Raw genomic sequence first — 18,733 nt, forward strand, 5'->3', positions numbered from 1 at the left:
ATGCTTGGAGCAGGGTGACTGACACACTAACTCCACGCTCGCCAATTCAAAGGGTGAAACCCGTTCCACAGGCGTGTGACAGGTGCCTCACCGTTGATAAAGTGCGCGGAAAATGTACCCCAGACACTTTCACTATTCACCCTGACGTTGTCCACAAGTTTTACACACACACACACAGATTGGAAGGTGACACGGGAGCAATGCGATCGCGTTGGGTCTGCTGCTACTCACAGTCTCGGGTTTACCCTTGGCTTCTTCGGTACTCAGTATCTTTGGCCGACTGCCGAGATCGGTGCTGTCCACTTTGATGAGCCGGTGTTTGGGAGACACATACTTGATGTCGGGGGAGGCTGGCTTCTGGTGCTGGGAAGGGACGGGCGGATGCTCGTTCTCCTCGTACGGGTCTTCGAAGTCCAGGTTCCTCTGAGCTCGGTACGCTCTCAGGATCTCGCTCTCGGTGTAATCGGGCTTGGGGGGCTGAGGCGGGACCCTGCGACTCCCGAAACTCAAGTAATCCTTCAGCCACCGGGCCATCGCGGGCGCCGCGGATTTGCTTTGAAGTTGACCAACAACAACAAAATTAATTTCATTGGAAACCTACTGACCGATCCCGGTCTTGTAGACACGGGAACGCATCATTTAAAAGCCCACGATTTATTCCAAAAACAATCTAAACAGTTCTGCTAAATATTTTCCAAATCAATTGGTTCCATTTTAACTTTCAATGTTACAGTTTAGATTTTACTTTAAACAATAGGCACTCTACGGCTGTGAGGCAAACAATTAAAAGAGGACCCCCCCCCCCCCCGACAGCACGTCCAGACGGAGAGTTGGTTACCTGCTGGCCGCTGCTCTTTGCAGCGATGTGACGATTTGCATCAACCTCGGCCCTCCGTCTCGCGAATGCCTCCCACTGAAATTCAGAAAGTCAAAATGTACTGTTTCCAGACTTGTCTGAAGTGGCTATGGGAGAGTGATGGGGCTGGCCAACTCCACGGAGCTCAATCGAATGCTTTCTCTCGCGCTCTCGCTCTCTCTCTCTCCCTCTCTCTTTCTCCTCTCTCTCCCCCCCCCCCCACTCCCCCGTAGCTTCAAGGTGTGAAACGTCTAGCAGCAATAACCCACGGCACAAGTCCCGCTTGCACCCTTTTCCTTAAAGGGAAAGAACGCCTGCTCCTGTAGGCAAATGGTTTTATTCGCCGACACACACAAAAAAACTTCAGCCACATGCGAGAAGGCAAAGCATTAACCGAACACTCTTTCTGTTCAAAAAAGGCGAACTCTGCAAGCACAGCTCTCTACTTCCAGTCACAATAGGGTCTCATTCTGAGGAGAGCTCGTTGATCTGAAATGTTAACTGTTTGCCGGGCTCGTCCTGCGTAACATTACCAGCATTTTTTTTCTGATTTTCTTTTCGTAACTGAATCTTCCAGTATTAAATACTCATTATCTGATGCATCACCATGAAGCTTTGGGAGAGTGTCGCTTTGTAAGCAGATGTCCCATCAAAGGACCTTGGACGCACAATCTCAGCTGGTAAATGAGCGTTTGTAACGATGCAGTTTCGCAGATGGCATTAAACTGAAGCTCAAAGCCATAAGATTTCAGTTCCAATAAAAAAGTAACGAGCTCACACAAAGCTATCTCTAGTTCACTTCTCCCTCAAGCAACAACAAAAATGGTTTTATACTCTACACCTGGTGGAATCTTTCCATTCACAAAATGGTTTTTTCTACAACAATAACAACTGGACTTTAGAAAAGGGACCTGTCCATTGAAATATTTTGAAAATACACATCTGATACACAGTCCATTTTATAAATTGTCATATATTATAATTAAAGTTGTATTTTCAAATTCTAAGGGATTTGCAAATGACCACACAAAAAGGCCATCACGCAGATCAGAACTGAATCTGAATCTGAAAAAAATTTAATCAAAGTTTTCTCCTTCTTTGGTAAATTTTACAAAGATGATCATTTCTAACATAGTTTCACCATAACATCACTGACTCCTCACATAATTCCACAGGAACCAGACCTTGATGCATATCAGCCTGTCTAGAGTCATGTTAATGTTTAATGGATTGATCTGTGTGGGGAAGAACAGCACGGATTAATTTGTTAACTTTAGTTGATTATGTTACAATGAGTACTGGGTTTCTTTCCAATTTTCCATGAACTCTGTCTGGTGTTCTATGCATTTTCCACTTCCTTTACCTGCTATTGGCAGCCATACATTCAGCAGTCCATGACCCTTTGATCTTGCAGCTCTCATTGTTGTTCTTCAAAACCACATTTTTGGCCAAGTTTTCGGTCATCTTTCCAATGTCCATCAGTGCTGAATGCAAAGCATCCCTCCTAAAGTTAAGGTTTTAGACATAAAAAGCAGAAAATAATGGATTTGTCAGCAGGTCAGGCAGCATCTGTGGAGAGAGAAACAGAGGCCATGACTCAGATTGAAGTTTTTGCCTTTGTTGCTGAAATGCCAACCTTATTATGTGGAGAATGTCACAGTGAGAGGTTTGGGGGATGCTTCGCCTTTAATCACCTTTATGGAATCATGCAACGTTGAAGGAAGGCATTCAGCTCATTGTGCCTGTGCTGAATCTTTGGACAAGGTCTCCATACTCCCACACTACTACCTCTGACTCCACAATAATACCCCTTCAACTTCACAAAATTTGCTTGAGTTACTTTCATCACTATTTTAGGTAAAACATTCCATATCTCAATAACTTGAGTCCTAATGAAAGGTCTCATCCCAAAATGTCAACTAGTCATAGATGCTGCCTCACCTGCTGAGTTCTTTTAGCAATTTCTGTGTATGGTGCTCAAGATTCCCAGCATCTGTATAACCTGTGTCGCTGATTTGCTGTGTAATGATAATGTCTCCTCATCTTTCCTTTGGCAGTGTCTGATTCTCCTGCCTCTGGAAGCAGTTTTTCCCTATTTGCTCTGCCAGCACATCACCTACAGCCCCAGGCCAAGAACAGAAAAGCTTACTTAACTGATAGTGGGGCTGGGTCTTGCAATGCCTGTCTGGATGGGGTCCATGTCTATGTAGTGGGAATAATTACATTACAGAAATGTGACCAACAGCAGACCTATTTTTGAGCCACCAAATCTGGCGTCAAATACCTGCCTAACTGCAGCTAATCACATTACTGGCCTGTGAAAATATGCATGCACTTGTTTACAATACAACATGGAACTGCTGCTCCTCTAGTCCAGGGTCTCTTGGGTCTGCACCCCAAAGCTCAGATCCCAGGAGACCGGCGTCTGATAAAATAAAAGGGAGAGCTCAGTCTTGAGTAGAATCCAATTATTCCTCATGGTTCCTACAGAAGGCTCAAAGAGATTCGTATAGAAGTGTGGTGCGCTCTGTTATATTGGCCTATTCAGCAGCCACATTTGCTAATCACAGGAGGTGAATAATTTGTGAATCTTTGTGATGCGCTGGCAAGATATTACTTATGGGAAGAAAGCTGGACGGGAGGCAGGAAGAAAATAACTCCAATAGTGTATCTCCAGAGATGGTCAAAGACAGCACCAATTTTAATGCAAAAGTAAAACAATGTGGACACACTGCGCCCTCAGAATTCAATATTGAATTCAACAATTTTAGATAGCCAGCTTTGCCTGGCCAGTTCTGATGTAAAGTAATCTGTCTTTAACTCTTTTTCTCACATCACAGATACAGCTTGACCTACTGAGTACTTCATTCCATTTGATTTCTAATTGCCAGCATCTCTGTGTTCTAGAGCTCACAGTTCCAGCTCAGAATTTTGTTTTTGCTCTCTCTACAGCCCTCTCATCTTCCCCTATTCACACTTCATCAGACAGATCACCTACAAATAACAAGCATTCATTATCCTCCTCTGAATGTATCAACAGCTTTCTGTCACTTGGATAACTAGTCCCCACCCTATCGCGGCCATTCCCTTTGTTCTCTCCACCCCTTCCTCAGTCTGCTGTTTTCTCACTTTTCCATTTCTGATGAGTCATGCACCTGAAGCCTCAACTCTGTTTTATTCTCTCCACAGATGCTGTTAAATCAATTGAGCACTCACAGTATTTTTGCTCTTAGAGCAAAAGGCTACTAGAAGTCTGAAGCAAAAAGCATGAGAAATGTTGAGCAGGTGATGCAGCCCCAGTGAAGAGGGAAACAGAACTAATATTTCACATGGTTCATGATCATTCATTGGAACACTAAAATACAGTAGAGTCACTGAAGTGCCTACCTGAGCCAGGAAAACAATATGATCTGAGAAAGTGCCATTTTATTTCACTGCTCCTCAGCTCCATGTAATTCTCCTGACTCAAAATGCACATTATTTTCAAAAATCAGATTTCATAGCCTTTGGAATTCAGAGCAGTTGTTTCTTGCAGTTATGTCAGCCTCTACCACTTCTGGGCTGACAATGCCACAAACCACATGGGTGCTCTCTATCCAGTTTAGATCAGCAATCTACCTAACTCTCTGTCTTCCAAGACTGTTGCTTGACCAGCTCAGTACTTGCAGCATTTTCTAGTATCAGCTTCCTCATTATTCCAAACCAATCCAAAGAGAAAAATTTATTGATTAATTTAGAAGAATGTTTCATGTCAAGTGGGAAGCAGAGCCTTTGAAGGCTTAAACACAATAAGTTTTCAATAGGCAAAGGAAGCAATTCAGCTCAGGAAGGTGGGAGGGGAATTTATAAAGTGTTGTTTTTTGTTTGGTGACCTCCTTGCATCAAGTGGTCGTCCTGGCTGGGTTCGATATACTATCGAACTATTTCAGGTGTATCGTCTGAGCTGAGTTACAGAGTCCATACAGTAGAGAAACAGTTCCTTTGGTCCAACTGGTCGAAGCCAATCGAGCTAGTCTGATTTGCCGTGCTTAGTCCATATCTTTCTAAAACTTTCCTAACTATGTACCGTGACTTTTCAGCTGTCTTTTACTGTAAATGTTACTGTAACAACTTCCTCTGGCAGCTCATTCCATATATGTCTCACCTCCTGTGTAAGACAGTTTTAGCTGTCATGTTCCTATAATTTTTTTCTCTCTCAACTGAAATCTATACCCTCTAGTTCTTGATTCCCCAGCCCTGTCAAGACGACTGTGTGATTTCACTCTATCTATGCCTCTCATGGTCATTTATTTATTTATTTAATTGTGATACATCATGGAATAGGATCTTCCAGTCCTTCGAGCTGTTACACCCAGCAAACCCCAGAGTTAACCCTATCCTAATCACAGGACAATTTACAATGACCAATTAACCTACCAGCCAGTATGTCTTTGGACTGTGGCAGGAAACCAGAACACCGGGGAAAAAACCCACGCGGTCACGGGGAGAACATACTAACTCCGTAAAAATAGCGGTGGGAATTGAACCCAGGTCACTGATACTATAAAGCTTTGTACTAACTACTACACTACCAAAGATCAATCTCAGTCTCCTATGCTTCAAGTCCACTGACTTCAGTTAGGCAGGAGCAAACAGTCATGATTTACTCCAGTATTCCTAGGGGATAAAAGGACACTTTCCAGTTCTTGAGTGTTACCCACATCTCCTTCTGCATGATTCATTTATGCACTTGTAAAGTAGGGAGAGCAAAGTGAGGATGGGTTTGAAATGAGATGCCCCCATTGATATCTGAATTTTGACTGCACTCACTTTCTGGTTTACACATGAAGAACGGTGGGCCAACTCTCCAATGCACATTACATTCAATATACACTTTGCATAGAGCATGGCAGACTATCATGATTAGTTATTGAATCTCCCGCATATTCAAAACAGAGAAGGGCTTTATTTGGTTACTTGGACCTGAAATATTTCTCTATTCACAGATGCCACCTGAATTGCTAAGTGTTTCCAATAATATTTGCTATTGTGTTGGATTTCCAGCATCTTCAGTGATTTTCATTTTCTTCTTCACCTGTGATGTAGAACCCTCAGCAGGGACAGTGCAGGAGAAAGAGACATTACAGTGGAAACAATGGATGTGAGAATGTGTCAGTTAAGTTTCCACAGTAATAAGCAAAAACAAAAAAAAACAAATTTCAAACTAACTGTGGCTGTTCTTGGGTACATTATGGGCTGTGTTTGATTCTTTCACACTAATAGGCTCATGTAATGAGAACAACTGCAACTGTGAACGATGGTAACGCCTGCCTTCTATCTTGCAGGAGTATTATGTAAAATTATCAACACATCAGCTGGAACCAAAACTGATTGCATGCCTGAAGGATTTGCTGTGGAAAGCCCGAGTCAAATATACGTGGACTTGAGCTGCCAAATGCAACAGTGCCACTTGCTGGCCAGTTTAGGAACGAACGCCATGAAAACCACGACTGAACCAACCAAGTCAACACAAAGAAAATGCTGGAGGAACATAGCAAGTAAGGCAGCATCGATGAAGGGGAGAAAACATTTAACACTTCTGGCCAAGACCCTTCACCAGGACCCTTCATGAATCCTGCTGAAGAGTCTTGGCCCGAAATACCGTCTGTTTATTTCCTTCCATAGATGCTGCCTGACTTGTTGAGTTTCTCCATCATTTTGTGTGCGTTGCTCAGGACTTTAGGCATCTGCAGAATCTCTTGTGCAAATGTTCAAGCCTCTTGGAATTTTTCTAAAGCATTAGAGGTCTTTAAAATTATAAGAGGCATAAATAGAGTAAGGCAGTCAGAATCTTTTCCTCATGGCAAAAATGTCAAATACTAGAGGGGGAAAATAAAGGAGAGTGCAGGGCAAATTCTTGACACAGGGAATGACAAGTGACTGAAGCATGCTGACAGCGGTGGAGGAAACAGATGTGATAGAGACATTTAAAAGACTTTTAGACAGACACATGAATATGTAGTGAACGGTAGGATACGGACCACGTGCGGGCAGAAGAGACTAGTTTAATTTAGCGATGCATTTGGCACAGAAGACTAGGCCTGAAGGGCATTTCCTTTGCTTTACTGTTCTATGTACATGGGCTAATGACATTTCCTTTAATAAGTGAGTATGTTAAGGATTGTATCCTTTTGTTCCATTTTTTTTCCATGACAAATCACAGGATGGACAGGAGCCTGAAGCCACACTCACCACTTTTGGAGCAGCTTCTTTTTCTTCCCATCAAGTTTCTCATTGCACAATGAAGCCATGTACATTATGCCACTATTTTTTCTCCTTTTTGCATTTTTATATGTATTTGCTATTGTAATTTATACTTTTTTTTAATCATTATGTATTGCAATGTAGTACTGCTGGAAAACAACAAAATTGATGACATATGCCAGCGATTCTGATTCTGATTCTACTACACTCACTGCTCAGTTGCCTTTGCTCTTCTATACGTTAATATCTCTACTCTCCTTGCAGGATAGAAGAAGCAAAGAAGGAAGGCTATCATAAAGGCATCCCTTCACTCGCTTCCGTAATCAGTCAGTGGCTTGGTACTAAAAACTGCCCATGGTTTAAAGGATAGTGCTGAGTGGGAACCACATATAGTGAGATATTATAAGACCTTAAGATAGGAGCAGAATTAGGCCATTTGGCCCATCAAGTCTGCTACTCCATTACATTATAGCTGGACGATGCTGAGGATGTTCTACGAGTCTGTGGTGGCCAGTGCTATCATGTTTGCTGTTGTGTGCTGGGGCAGCAGGCTGAGGGTAGCAGACACCAACAGAATCAACAAACTCATTCGTAAGGCCAGTGATGTTGTGGGGATGGAACTGGACTCTCTCACGGTGGTGTCTGAAAAGAGGTTGCTGTCTAAGTTGCATGCCATCTTGGTCAATGCCTCCAATCCACTACATAATGTACTGAGTGGGCACAGGAGTACATTCAGCTGGAGACTCATTCCACCGAAATGCAACACAGAGCGTCATAGGAAGTCATTCCTGCCTGTGGCCATCAAACTTTACAACTCCTCCCTTGGAGGGTCAGACACCCTGAGCCAATAGGCGGGTCCTGGACTTATTTCATAATTTACTGGCATAATTTACCTATTACTATTTAACTATTTATGGTTCTATTACTATTTATTATTTATGGTGCAACTGTAACGAAAACCAATTTCCCCTGGGATCAATAAAGTATGACTATGACTATGACTATGACTATGACTATTTATTATTCCTCTCAAACCTATTCTCCTGTCTTCTCCCCAAAACCTTTGATACCCTTACCTATAAAGAGCCTATCAACCTCTGCTTTAAATGTATTCAATGACTTGGCCTCCACAGCTGTTGGTGGCAATGCATTCCACAGATTCACCACCCTCAGGGTAAAGAAAGTCCTCTTTATCTCTGTTCTAAATGAACACCCCTCTATTCTGAGGTTGTGCCCTCTGGTCCTAGACTCCCCTACTATAGGAAATATCCTCTCCACAGCCACTCTATCTAGACCTTTCAATATTCGATAGGTTTCAATGAGACTCCACTCCCCACCATTCTAAACTTCAGCAAGTACAGGCCCAGAGTCATCAAATCCTCCTTATGCATTAACCTTTCCCTTCCCAGAATCATTCTTGTGAATATCCTCTAGACCCTCTCCAATGCCAGCACAACTTTTCTTAGATAAGGGCTCAAAACTGCTCACAATACTCCAAGTGCAGTGTGATCAATGCCTTACAAAGCCTCAGCATTGCATCCTTGCTTTTATGTTCTAGTCCTCTCAAAATAAATACTATCAGTGCATTTGCTTTCCTTACCACCAACTCAACCTGTAAGTTAACATTCAATGAAACCTGCTTGAGGACTCCCAAAGGAGTCTTGAATATTTGAATACGCAAACACCAGGAATTCTGCAGATGCTGGAAATTCAAGCAACACACATCAAAGTTGCTGGTGAATGCAGCAGGCCAGACAGCATCTCTAGGAAGAGGTACAGTCGATGTTTCAGGCCGAGACCTTTCGTCAGGACTAACTGAAGGAAGAGTTAGTAAGAGATTTGAAAGTGGGAGGGGGAGGGGTAGATCCAAAATGATAGGAGAAGACAGGAGGGGGAGGGATGGAGCCAAGAGCTGGACAGGTGATTGGCAAAAGGGATATGAGAGGATCATGGGACAGGAGGTCCAGGGAGAAAGACGGGGGGGGGGGGGACCAGAAGATGGGCAAGGGGTATAGTCAGAGGGACAGAGGGAGAAAAAGGAGAGTGAGAGAAAGAATGTGTGTATAAAAATAAATAATGGATGGGGTACGAGGGGGAGGTGGGGCATTAACGGAAGTTAGAGAAGTCGATGTTCATGCCATCAGGACCCAATGGGATCCCACAACTAAGCACATCTTTCCCTCCCCACCCTCTCTGCTTTCTGCAGGGATCGCTCCCTACGCGACTCCCTTGTCCATTCGTTCCCCCCCATCCCTCCCCACTGATCTCCCTCCTGACACTTATTCCTGTAAGCGGAACAAGTGCTACACATGCCCTTACACTTCCTCCCTCACTACCATTCAGGGCCCCAGACAGTCCTTCCAGGTGAGGCGACACTTCACCTGTGAGTCGGCTGGGGTGATATACTGCATCCGGTGCTCCTGATGTGGCCTTCTATATATTGGCGAGACCCGACGCAGACTGGGAGACCGCTTTACTGAACGCCTATGCTCTGTCCGTCAGAGAAAGCAGGATCTCCCAGTGGCCACACATTTTAATTCCACATCCCATTCCCATTCTGACACGTCTATCCATGGCCTCCTCTACTGTAAAGATGAAGCCACACTCAGGTTGGAGGAACAACACCTTATATTCCCTCTGGGTAGCCTCCAACCTGATGGCATGAACATCGACTTCTCTAACTTCCGCTAATGCCCCACATCCCCCTCGTACCCCATCCGTTATTTATTTTTATGCACACATTCTTTCTCTCACTCTCCTTTTTCTCCCTCTGTCCCTCTGACTATACCCCTTGCCTATCCTCTGGGTCCCCCCCCTTGTCTTTCTCCCTGGACCTCCTGTCCCATGATCCTCTCATATCCCTTTTGCCAATCACCTGTCCAGCTCTTGGCTCCATCCCTCCCCCTCCTGTCTTCTCCTGTCATTTTGGATTTCCCCCTCCCCGTCCCACTTTCAAATCTCTTACTTACTCTTCCTTCAGTTAGTCCTGATGAAGGATCTCGGCCTGAAACGTCGACTGTACCTCTTCCTAGAGATGCTGCCTGGCCTGCTGCGTTCACCAGCAACTTTGATGTGTGTTGCTTGAATATTTGAATGTTTTTCTTCTTTAGAAAACAGTCCATGTCTTTATTCCTTCTACCAAAGTGCATGGTCATACACCTCGCCACATCATATTCCATCTGCCACTTCTTTGCCCATTCTCCTAATCTGCTTAATCCCTTCTGCAGACTCCCTGCTTCTTCAACGCTACCTGTCTTTGTATCATCCGCAGACCTGGCCATAAAGCCATCAGTTTTATCATCCAAATAACTGATATATAACTTGAAAAGAAGTGGTTCTAACACCAACCCCTGTGGTACACCGCTAGTCACCGGCTGCCAACTGGAAAAGGCCCTCTTTATTCCCACTCTTTGCCTTCTGCCATTCAGCCAGTTGTTTACCCATTCCAGTACCTTTCCTCTAATACCGTGGGGTCTTATCTTGTTAAGCAGCTTCATGTGCAGCACCTTGTCAAAGGCCGTCTGAAAATCCAAGTTAACAACATCCACTCCTTTGTCTATCCTGCCTGTTATTTCCTGAAGAATTCCAACAGATTTGTCAGGCAAGAGTTCCCGTTAATGAAACCGTGCTGACTTTGGTCTGTACTGCATTGTGGGATGCTACTCCCTGGAACCATGCTGGGTTACACATATCAAAAGTTGCAACTTTGTAGAGGGCAGATTCACACAATTGTTCTTCTATGGAAAAACAGCTGAGGATATAGATGGCAAATTACATGTTTATTGTATTGAAAGAAGACACCTGAAAGCTTGCAGAGCACGAAGAAGCTTGGGACCGATTTGACACGAGGCACATATGCAGTGAACAGTGAGCAAAGCTCATATTGGGTGAAATTGACCTTGTGAGGACGTTGATTGTGGCAGATGTGGGGCTAATAGGCAAGTACTCAAAATGACAGGATGTGACTAATGGGGTCCCACAAGGATTTATAATGGGGCATCAAACATTCACCTTATTCATAATTGACTGAGATAATAGAACAACCAACCATGTGTTCAAATGTGCTGATCACATTAAGATAGGCAGCGATGTAAACAGTTCAGATAAAAGCAAAAGCTCACAATGAATAGTATGAACAAGTAGGCTTTAATAAGACCATCTATCTTGGATGTGAATATTTTCTAAGCAGTAAAAAAATAGGCTAGGGTCCAAAGAGACTTGGAGGCCAAGGTACATGACCCATTAAGGTGTCATGGACAGGGCAACAAAGAGGACAAATAAAATACTTGCATTCAAACCTTCAAATCTGCAAAACTGGAGGAAAAGTGAAGTCACACTGTAGTCATACAAAGCCCTGGGTAAACTTCAGCTGGAGCACCTGAGCTCTTCCTGGGACCATGCCTTAGGAAGGATGTTGGCTTTTCAGGGAGTTCAATTTATATTTCCTCCAATAGGACCACAACCTTGTCGTGGTTTGAAGACTTGTGTGCCTCAATGACACAGAGAGTTATGTTGGCTGGAGTCAGAGCTTTATGCTTTGTCTCTTGGTAGGGTCACCCATGCCAGCAAGTCAAAGAGTAGAGACCAGACTAAGAGTAGTCCACCGGTCCTCCAGTTCTGGAGGTTCAGCTCAGGGCAGCGACTCTGACTGATAAAACAAAACTGTTACAGAAACAGCAATGAAGAATCCTTCTATATTTGAGTGCAAAGGTATTCCTGGATCTCCACCCAGAACTTGCGTGACTGACAGTAGTGAAAACCAAGCTACTGAGACGATGAAGGAGGCCCTGAACACCACCAGGGATGGAAGACCTTCATTGCCGCCCTAAACACCAGTGGCAAAATAGATAATAGGAAGGATTTTATATTTACTAACCTGGTGTATAACCAGTTAAGTTATGAGTTGAGACTTCACAAACTTAGATTGTAATCTTTGGAAGTTATAAAGTTAAGGATGATTTATTTGAAGATTTCTAATAGAGGAGAAGAGGAAACCATCTATTTCTGTTAGTCAGTGAACCAAAATAATGAGATGCAGACTAAGAAGAGAAGTAAGGAATCAGACCAATATCAGTAGTAAAAATTCTGAACTCTCTTCCACAAACAACAGCAGCTGGGTCAATTATTAGTTTTAAAGCTGGCATTGATGGATTTTTCATAACCAAAAGCATTAAGAGATTTGGGGAAAAGGAGTAAGGTCAGTGATCAGCCATGGTCTCATTAAATGATGGAATAGCTTTGAAGGACTAATAAACCTACCCTTCATCTCATATTCCTGCATTTCTCCAATCAATATGACACTTTATCCTGTGCCAAAGGAAGTCTATAATACTTGAAAAGGCCTCAAACGTCGACTGTACCTCTTCCTAGAGATGCTGCCTGGCCTGCTACATTCCCCAGCATCTTTGATGTGTGTTGCTTGAAATTCCAGCATCTGCAGATTTCCTCGTGTTTGCATCCTCTATTTCTGCTGTTTTCTGGAAAAAGAGACAGAGATGAATTGTCTCTCTGGCAGTTTCCTATTATGTTTAACTCAACCAACATCAGCTCTGCTTTGAGTCCTCGGCTTTGCTTGTTGCTGGCGGTCGGGGCAGGGTCGAAGCGCTCGGCAGAGATGGTGCTCGGTGCTTGGTGTCGGAGGGCTGGTCGGAGGCTCGAAGTTTTCGGACGGACTCAGAGTCAGCGGCGGTTGGGTGCTTCCAATGCATCGGCAAGTTTGCGGCGCTTGGAGTTCATGGCAGGGAGAGTTTCTCCCTTCTACCGTCTGCATGACATGATGGGGCTATCAGGACTTGAGACTTTTTTTACCGTGCCCATGGTCTGCTCTTATCAAATTATGGTATTGCTTTGCACTGTTGTAACTATATGTTATAATTATGTGGTTTTGTCAGTTTTAGTCTTGGTTTGTCCTGTGTTTCTGTGATACCTTTCTGGAGGAACATTGTATCATTTTTTAAATGCATGCATTTCTAAATGGCAATAAACGAGGACTGAGTGTCCTCATAATCTAAAAAAAAGTTGTGGCTGCAGACGATGGTCAATTTTAGTGGGGAATTCTTCAAAGAAGCCTTAAAATCTCATACAATGTTTTCTATTGAAATTTAGTTTGGAGATTATATTCTGTGAAGATTTTGGGGGGAAATGGCGTATGGTTAAAAGTCCTTCTCCATCTCCTGTCCCTCAGCTTTCCAGCAGGTATCCTGCTCTGTTTGACTCTATTCATTCTCCCAAATATGTTGTATGGTGACATGACAGTATATTAATATATATTAATACAGCCATTGTTGGAAGTGATTGGTTTGTGTTGGAGTCTTGAAGTTAGTGACAAGTTCTCAAGCATCTGCCATGCTACTCCCTGCACAAAACACCTGAACTACACACAGAAATTAAAAGATTAAAATGAGATTTATTTGTCACATGTACACTGAAGCACAAGTGAAATATGTCATTTGCTTCAACAGACAATGCAGTTCAAGGATGTGCTGGGGCAGCCTACAAGTGTTAACATGCTTCTGGTGCCAACATAGCATGCCCACAAAGTGCTAAACTTTACTAACCTGTACGTCTTTGAAATGGGTGAGGAAACCATTTGGGCACCGGGCCAGTTTGAGGGGGTCAGGGTGTCAGGGCCAGAGGAGACAGGCAGGTTGGTGTTCAGTTTTAATTTGCTTTAAGATGCTTTAATTTGCTTCAGAAATGTGCAAGCATCAGGAGTAATGCTTTTGAGACCAATGTGTGGAGAATCAGCATGTTTTTTTAATTGCTCCTCACATGATTTAACTATACCATCACTGGAAGTAAAGACTCCTGCTGAATATTGACAGCAAAGACAGAGAAGGGCTACTGGAGTCATGATGGAGAATGAGCTAGGTGGCGGTACCATGGGTCATCATGATTAGGACGAGTAATTGGCTGTCACTGAGATTAGAACTGGACAACTGCTTGGCTGCAATGTATTGCTTGTGGGAGAATACTCTGCCTTCATTCATGGTATTGGCTAATTGTAAGGCCTCTAAAGATGATTGGGAGAATGCAGAAGGTACTGAGCCAACTTCATTAGTAGAAGGTGAGAGGAGTTAGTTTGAGGGGATGGGAGAGACAGTGTGGCAGAATACATTGTACAATTCTGACATTGAACCTTTACATAGAATATGAAGGGGCAAAATGAATCCATCCAGTCACATGTCAGTGTTTATGATCTACTTCTGACATCCTACCTCAACTGGCTTCATCTGCATTAACCTCCACTCCCCTTTCCTCAGTATGTTTACCTAACTTCCTTTAAATGGTCTCAATTTCTGTCTGTGGTAGCAAATCCCATGTTTCCCTTATTACAGTGCTCAGGGTAAAAGGCAGTGGACTGTGACTTGAAGGAAGAACTATGGCTATTTACTTCACCCTGTCACTACACTGCCACCCCCTCACTAAACTCAGAAGTCATTGTGACCAATTGTGTGGCTCCTTGTCTAAAGAGGAAATGAACTAGAATCCTCCTAATCAATACAACCCTGTAAATCATTTCATTATTATAGTTCAGAGGAAGCTTGCTGGATTGATCCCTGGGATGTTGGTTTACGGAGTCAATATTGAACAAATTGGGCCTAAACTTAATAGAGTTTAAAAGAATGATGAATTTACTGAAACTTATAAAATTCTGAGCTGGATTGATGGGGTAGGTGCTGAAAGGGTGTTTGCAGTCATGAAAAGCTAGGTTTAATATGGAGCCAAGCTGCAATCTTCATTGAGGTTGTGACTCAAACTTTGTTACTTTTGATTTCTAGGGATGGTTTTGGGCACGAAGAGGGGAGATAGTGGTCAGGTTAGGGTTTAGTGACAGGGCTATGGGGGAATTAGAGGTCATGCTGGAGTCCAGGCCCCCACTGTGCATTCAAAGGCCAACAATGCGGGTGTGGGTCATCTGTAGTTGGATGTCAGGCAGGCAGATCAGTGAGGATGAGTGGTAGTGACTCACAGGTCAGTGAGTTGTTGGCATGTTCAGAGTTCAGTGGCAGGAGGCAGGAGACACGAGGGCCGGTAAACAACTAGGTACGCAAGTCAGTGAGACCAAAGTTCAAGGCCTAGTGTTTGGGGTCCCGTCATCAGAGAGTCCAAAATTCAAGGTCGTCATCGGTGAGTTCTGGAGTTGATTTTCAATATCGAAACCCGAATGTTGTTTTGAAGTCGGGAAGTCTGATGAAGTCTGGGTCTGTGAGTCCATTGGGGTGGTCAAAACCAGATGTTTACAAATCTACGAGTCCTTGGGAGGCTGAAGGCAGACTGTCCTGGGATTGGAGGACTGTGTATGTGCGTGGATGGTTGGGTGGGATGGAGGGATGATGTTGGTTTTACTGTTATTGTTTGTTGCTTATTGTTCTGTCAAGCACTGCAGGCATGCTATTTCGACGCTGGAACGTGTGACAACACTGTGAGCTGTTCCCTTCACGTCGTTAGTTTGTTTTGATTGTTAATAAAACAATGCATTTCAATGTATGTTTCGATGTACATGTGATGCATAAATTAATCTGAATCTGAATAGGTTCAGAATAAGGAGTCATCCACTTAAGACAGAGATGAGGAGAAATTTCTTCTCTTAGACGGCCATGAATAAGAAATAAGAGAAGGATTAGGTCTTACAGCCCATTGAATCTGATGTCATTCAATGAGGTCATGGCAGATTTTTAACTTCAGTGCCATTTACTCCGATTCCCAGAAATCTATCGTTGAACACAATGACTGATCCTCCGCATGCTTCAAGGAGGGAGTAAGTTCTCCTTATCCCAATGATAACTAGTCTATCACTTGTCCCGAAACTGCTCTTCGGCTTCTCAGCCGATAAAACATCCTCCCAATGTCCGGACCTTTCTCGAATTTTGCGATTCTCTGATCACTCTACTAAATGCTACAGAATATGACTTTTTCTTTTATTTCAAAGATAAATTTTATTCACAGTAAAATACGAAAAGAAAAATACAGTGCAAAATCCTTTTACATTCTTATTTTCATTTGGTCAATACATTGAGTAGTGTTAACACATTTTGAAATACAATTGCACCATTGCCACTCGTGCCCCCCTGGGGTGATACGTTGTTGGAAGGCCTCCCCACCTGACTTCATCCCTCCACTCCCAGTAAACTGTGGTCCTTCCCCACAGAGCCTTTGCATTGGCTGTACCAAGCTTCAGTGCACCCCTTACTGTAGAATGCCATTCAGCAACATTCCCTTACGAACATCTCATTGCACTGGAAGATCAACAAATTTCGGGTATCGTAATAAGTGTCTTTCACTGTCTTTCACTGATACCTGTCTCCATTTGTGACCTGGAAACAGCTCATAGAGAACACAGTCCCAACATATACAAGATAACCCTACCAAATATAGAACGAGTTCGATGAATCCCTGCTGCACTCCCCCATGGCAAATACATCCTTTCTTCATTAAGGTGACCAAACTGTACAGAGTGCTCCAAGAGTGGGCTTGCTAAGGTACAGCACGTGTGTAATAAGGTGTCCTTATTCCATTTCAAATCTTTGAATTTTTGGAGGTGTAGGAACATTGAACATTTGCAAGGTTGAGGTAGTTTCTTAGTTCATATGGGAGTCGAAAATTGCATGAATAGAATAGATCAGATATTATTGAACAGCAGAGGCAGTCTGAGGAGCATATGACCTGCTCCTGTTCCTAATTCTTGTGTTTCTCTTATCCTATTAAATCAAGAAGTTGCACAAGTTATATATGGTAGTACCGTGTCATTGGGATTGATATTTGTGGAAATGGAGTGGGTCAGTTGAGGTTTTTTTTAGGACTGCTTTTGAGACAGGCAGGGAAATTTGTTCTTGAGACAGGCAGAAAAAGACTTGTGAGGGGAAAAGTAATGTAACCTCTAGTTTTGCCTCTGTACTTCTACTGAATGTGGCTACAGTGTGCTGGGTGATTTATAATATTGCCAGATTCAGTTACACTCCATAGCTCTGTTAGAAATTGGGTTGTCAGCCAGAAGATTGAAAGAGTAAATCACTTAAATCTATAACAGAGGAAAACAGAGAACATTGTTGACATTTTTCCATTGCATTATTTCAATTTGGTTCCACTCTTCCGTCACGTAATTTTGTAATCATTCATTTAATATGATTTTCATAAGAAAAAATGTTGATTTAATGTGCTTTGCAAGTGTGCGACAGGCTGAAACTATAATGTTTTGTAATTTAATAAAAAATCCACGAAATCAAAATATAATCTCCAGATGTCCTTGCCAAAATACTATACATATATATATAAAAATATATATGCATGCTCAGTTCTGTTAGAGGAGCGAAGATTGCACAAGGGAGTAGATATCTATGTCAAATGCAATAAGGATGTCATGTTGAGTCCTTCAGTATTACTGCCAGAATTTGTAATATTGCAAGAAAAGTACCATTTAAACATTTTGATTTCATCTTCCTAGCACTGCATTTTCTTTGCAGTGCAAAGAGAGATCTTATTTCATTCCAGTATCCCGAAGGAAATAAATTATGGTGGCTACAAGAAACATTTTAATCACAAGAAGAATCCATTCAATAGCAGGCTGAATTTGGCTGCTCCCTCATTTGTTATTGCATTTGTTGGCTCCCTGGGTTCACTGCCTTGGGAAGATGTGGTATGGATGAGCGGGGAATGGCTTGGCAGGAGGCATATATGGTAGGTCACTTCAGGGTGAAGTTTGATCTGTTTCAAATTTTATTTTATTTTAACCTTTTCTGAAGTACTGACTGATGACTGTTTATTGACCACACTTTGTAGGAAATGTGGTCTCCTGCACATTGGAGAAAACAAATGTGATCACTTTGCATAACACTTGTATTTACCCTGCAGTGGTGACTCCAAGCTTCCCCATTGCCTGCCACTTTAATTTCTCAACCCACTCTCACCTGATGTCCTGTGGCCCCCCTGTACCATCACAGTAAGGCTCAACACAGCTTGAGGAACAGCAACTCATTTTCCACCTCTGCATTGCAGCCTTCTGGATTTAATACTCCAATATGACAATTCCAGGTAACCTGAGTTCTCAGTCTGTATTAGCCATCTGTTTGTGATACTAGTGCAGCAAGTCAGGCAGCATCTATGGAAAGGAATAAAGAGTCGACATTTTGGGTCTCAGCCCACAACATCAACTCTTTATTCCATTCCATAGATGCTGCCTGACTTGCTGAGTTCCTCTAGCATTTTGTGAGTGTTACTCTGGGTTTCCAGCATCCACAGAATCACTTGTATTTGTAATATTAGTTCATCTTGTTCCATACAGATTTTTTTCGCTGGGTGTGGATGACATATCCAGCTAACCCTCTGTGCTTACCCTCCTGTTCTGCATCTTGCAATTCCTAGATTCTTTTGTCTATGTTCTGAAGGCATTCTGAAGTATTCCAAAGGCAAGATGACACAACCAAAGCCAACATTAAATCCAAAGAGAGGGCATATAATAAAGTTAAAATTAGTGAGAAGTTAGTGGATTGGAAAGCATTTAAATACCAACAGAAGGCGACTAAAAAAGCCATTAAGAAGGTAAAGATGGAATATGAAAGTAAGCTAGCCAATAATATTAAAGACGATACCAAAAGTTTCTTCAGATACATAAAGTGTAAAAGAGGTGAGAGTGGA

General features: G+C 42.8%; 1 protein-coding gene across 3 annotated transcripts in view; it reads right to left on the bottom strand.

Moving 5' to 3' along the window:
* Window positions 1-1,587, bottom strand: part of shdb (Src homology 2 domain containing transforming protein D, b) — a 340,171-nt gene extending 338,584 nt beyond the window's left edge. The window contains exons 1-2 of one of the 3 annotated variants that reach the window (XM_072244071.1): window positions 839-1,587; window positions 232-553 (exon numbers count right to left, since the gene is read on the bottom strand). In XM_072244071.1, the coding sequence (XP_072100172.1) occupies window positions 232-553; window positions 839-879 (363 nt within the window). In that variant the 5' untranslated portion in view covers window positions 880-1,587. The remainder of the gene's footprint in view (window positions 1-231; window positions 554-838) is intronic. The other 2 variants (XM_072244069.1, XM_072244070.1) reach the window with 2 other exon arrangements.
* Window positions 1,588-18,733: the final 17,146 nt, after the last annotated feature.

The sequence above is a fragment of the Mobula birostris genome, chromosome 26 (assembly GCF_030028105.1).
Source record: "Mobula birostris isolate sMobBir1 chromosome 26, sMobBir1.hap1, whole genome shotgun sequence".
NCBI classification, from domain to species: domain Eukaryota; kingdom Metazoa; phylum Chordata; class Chondrichthyes; order Myliobatiformes; family Myliobatidae; genus Mobula; species Mobula birostris.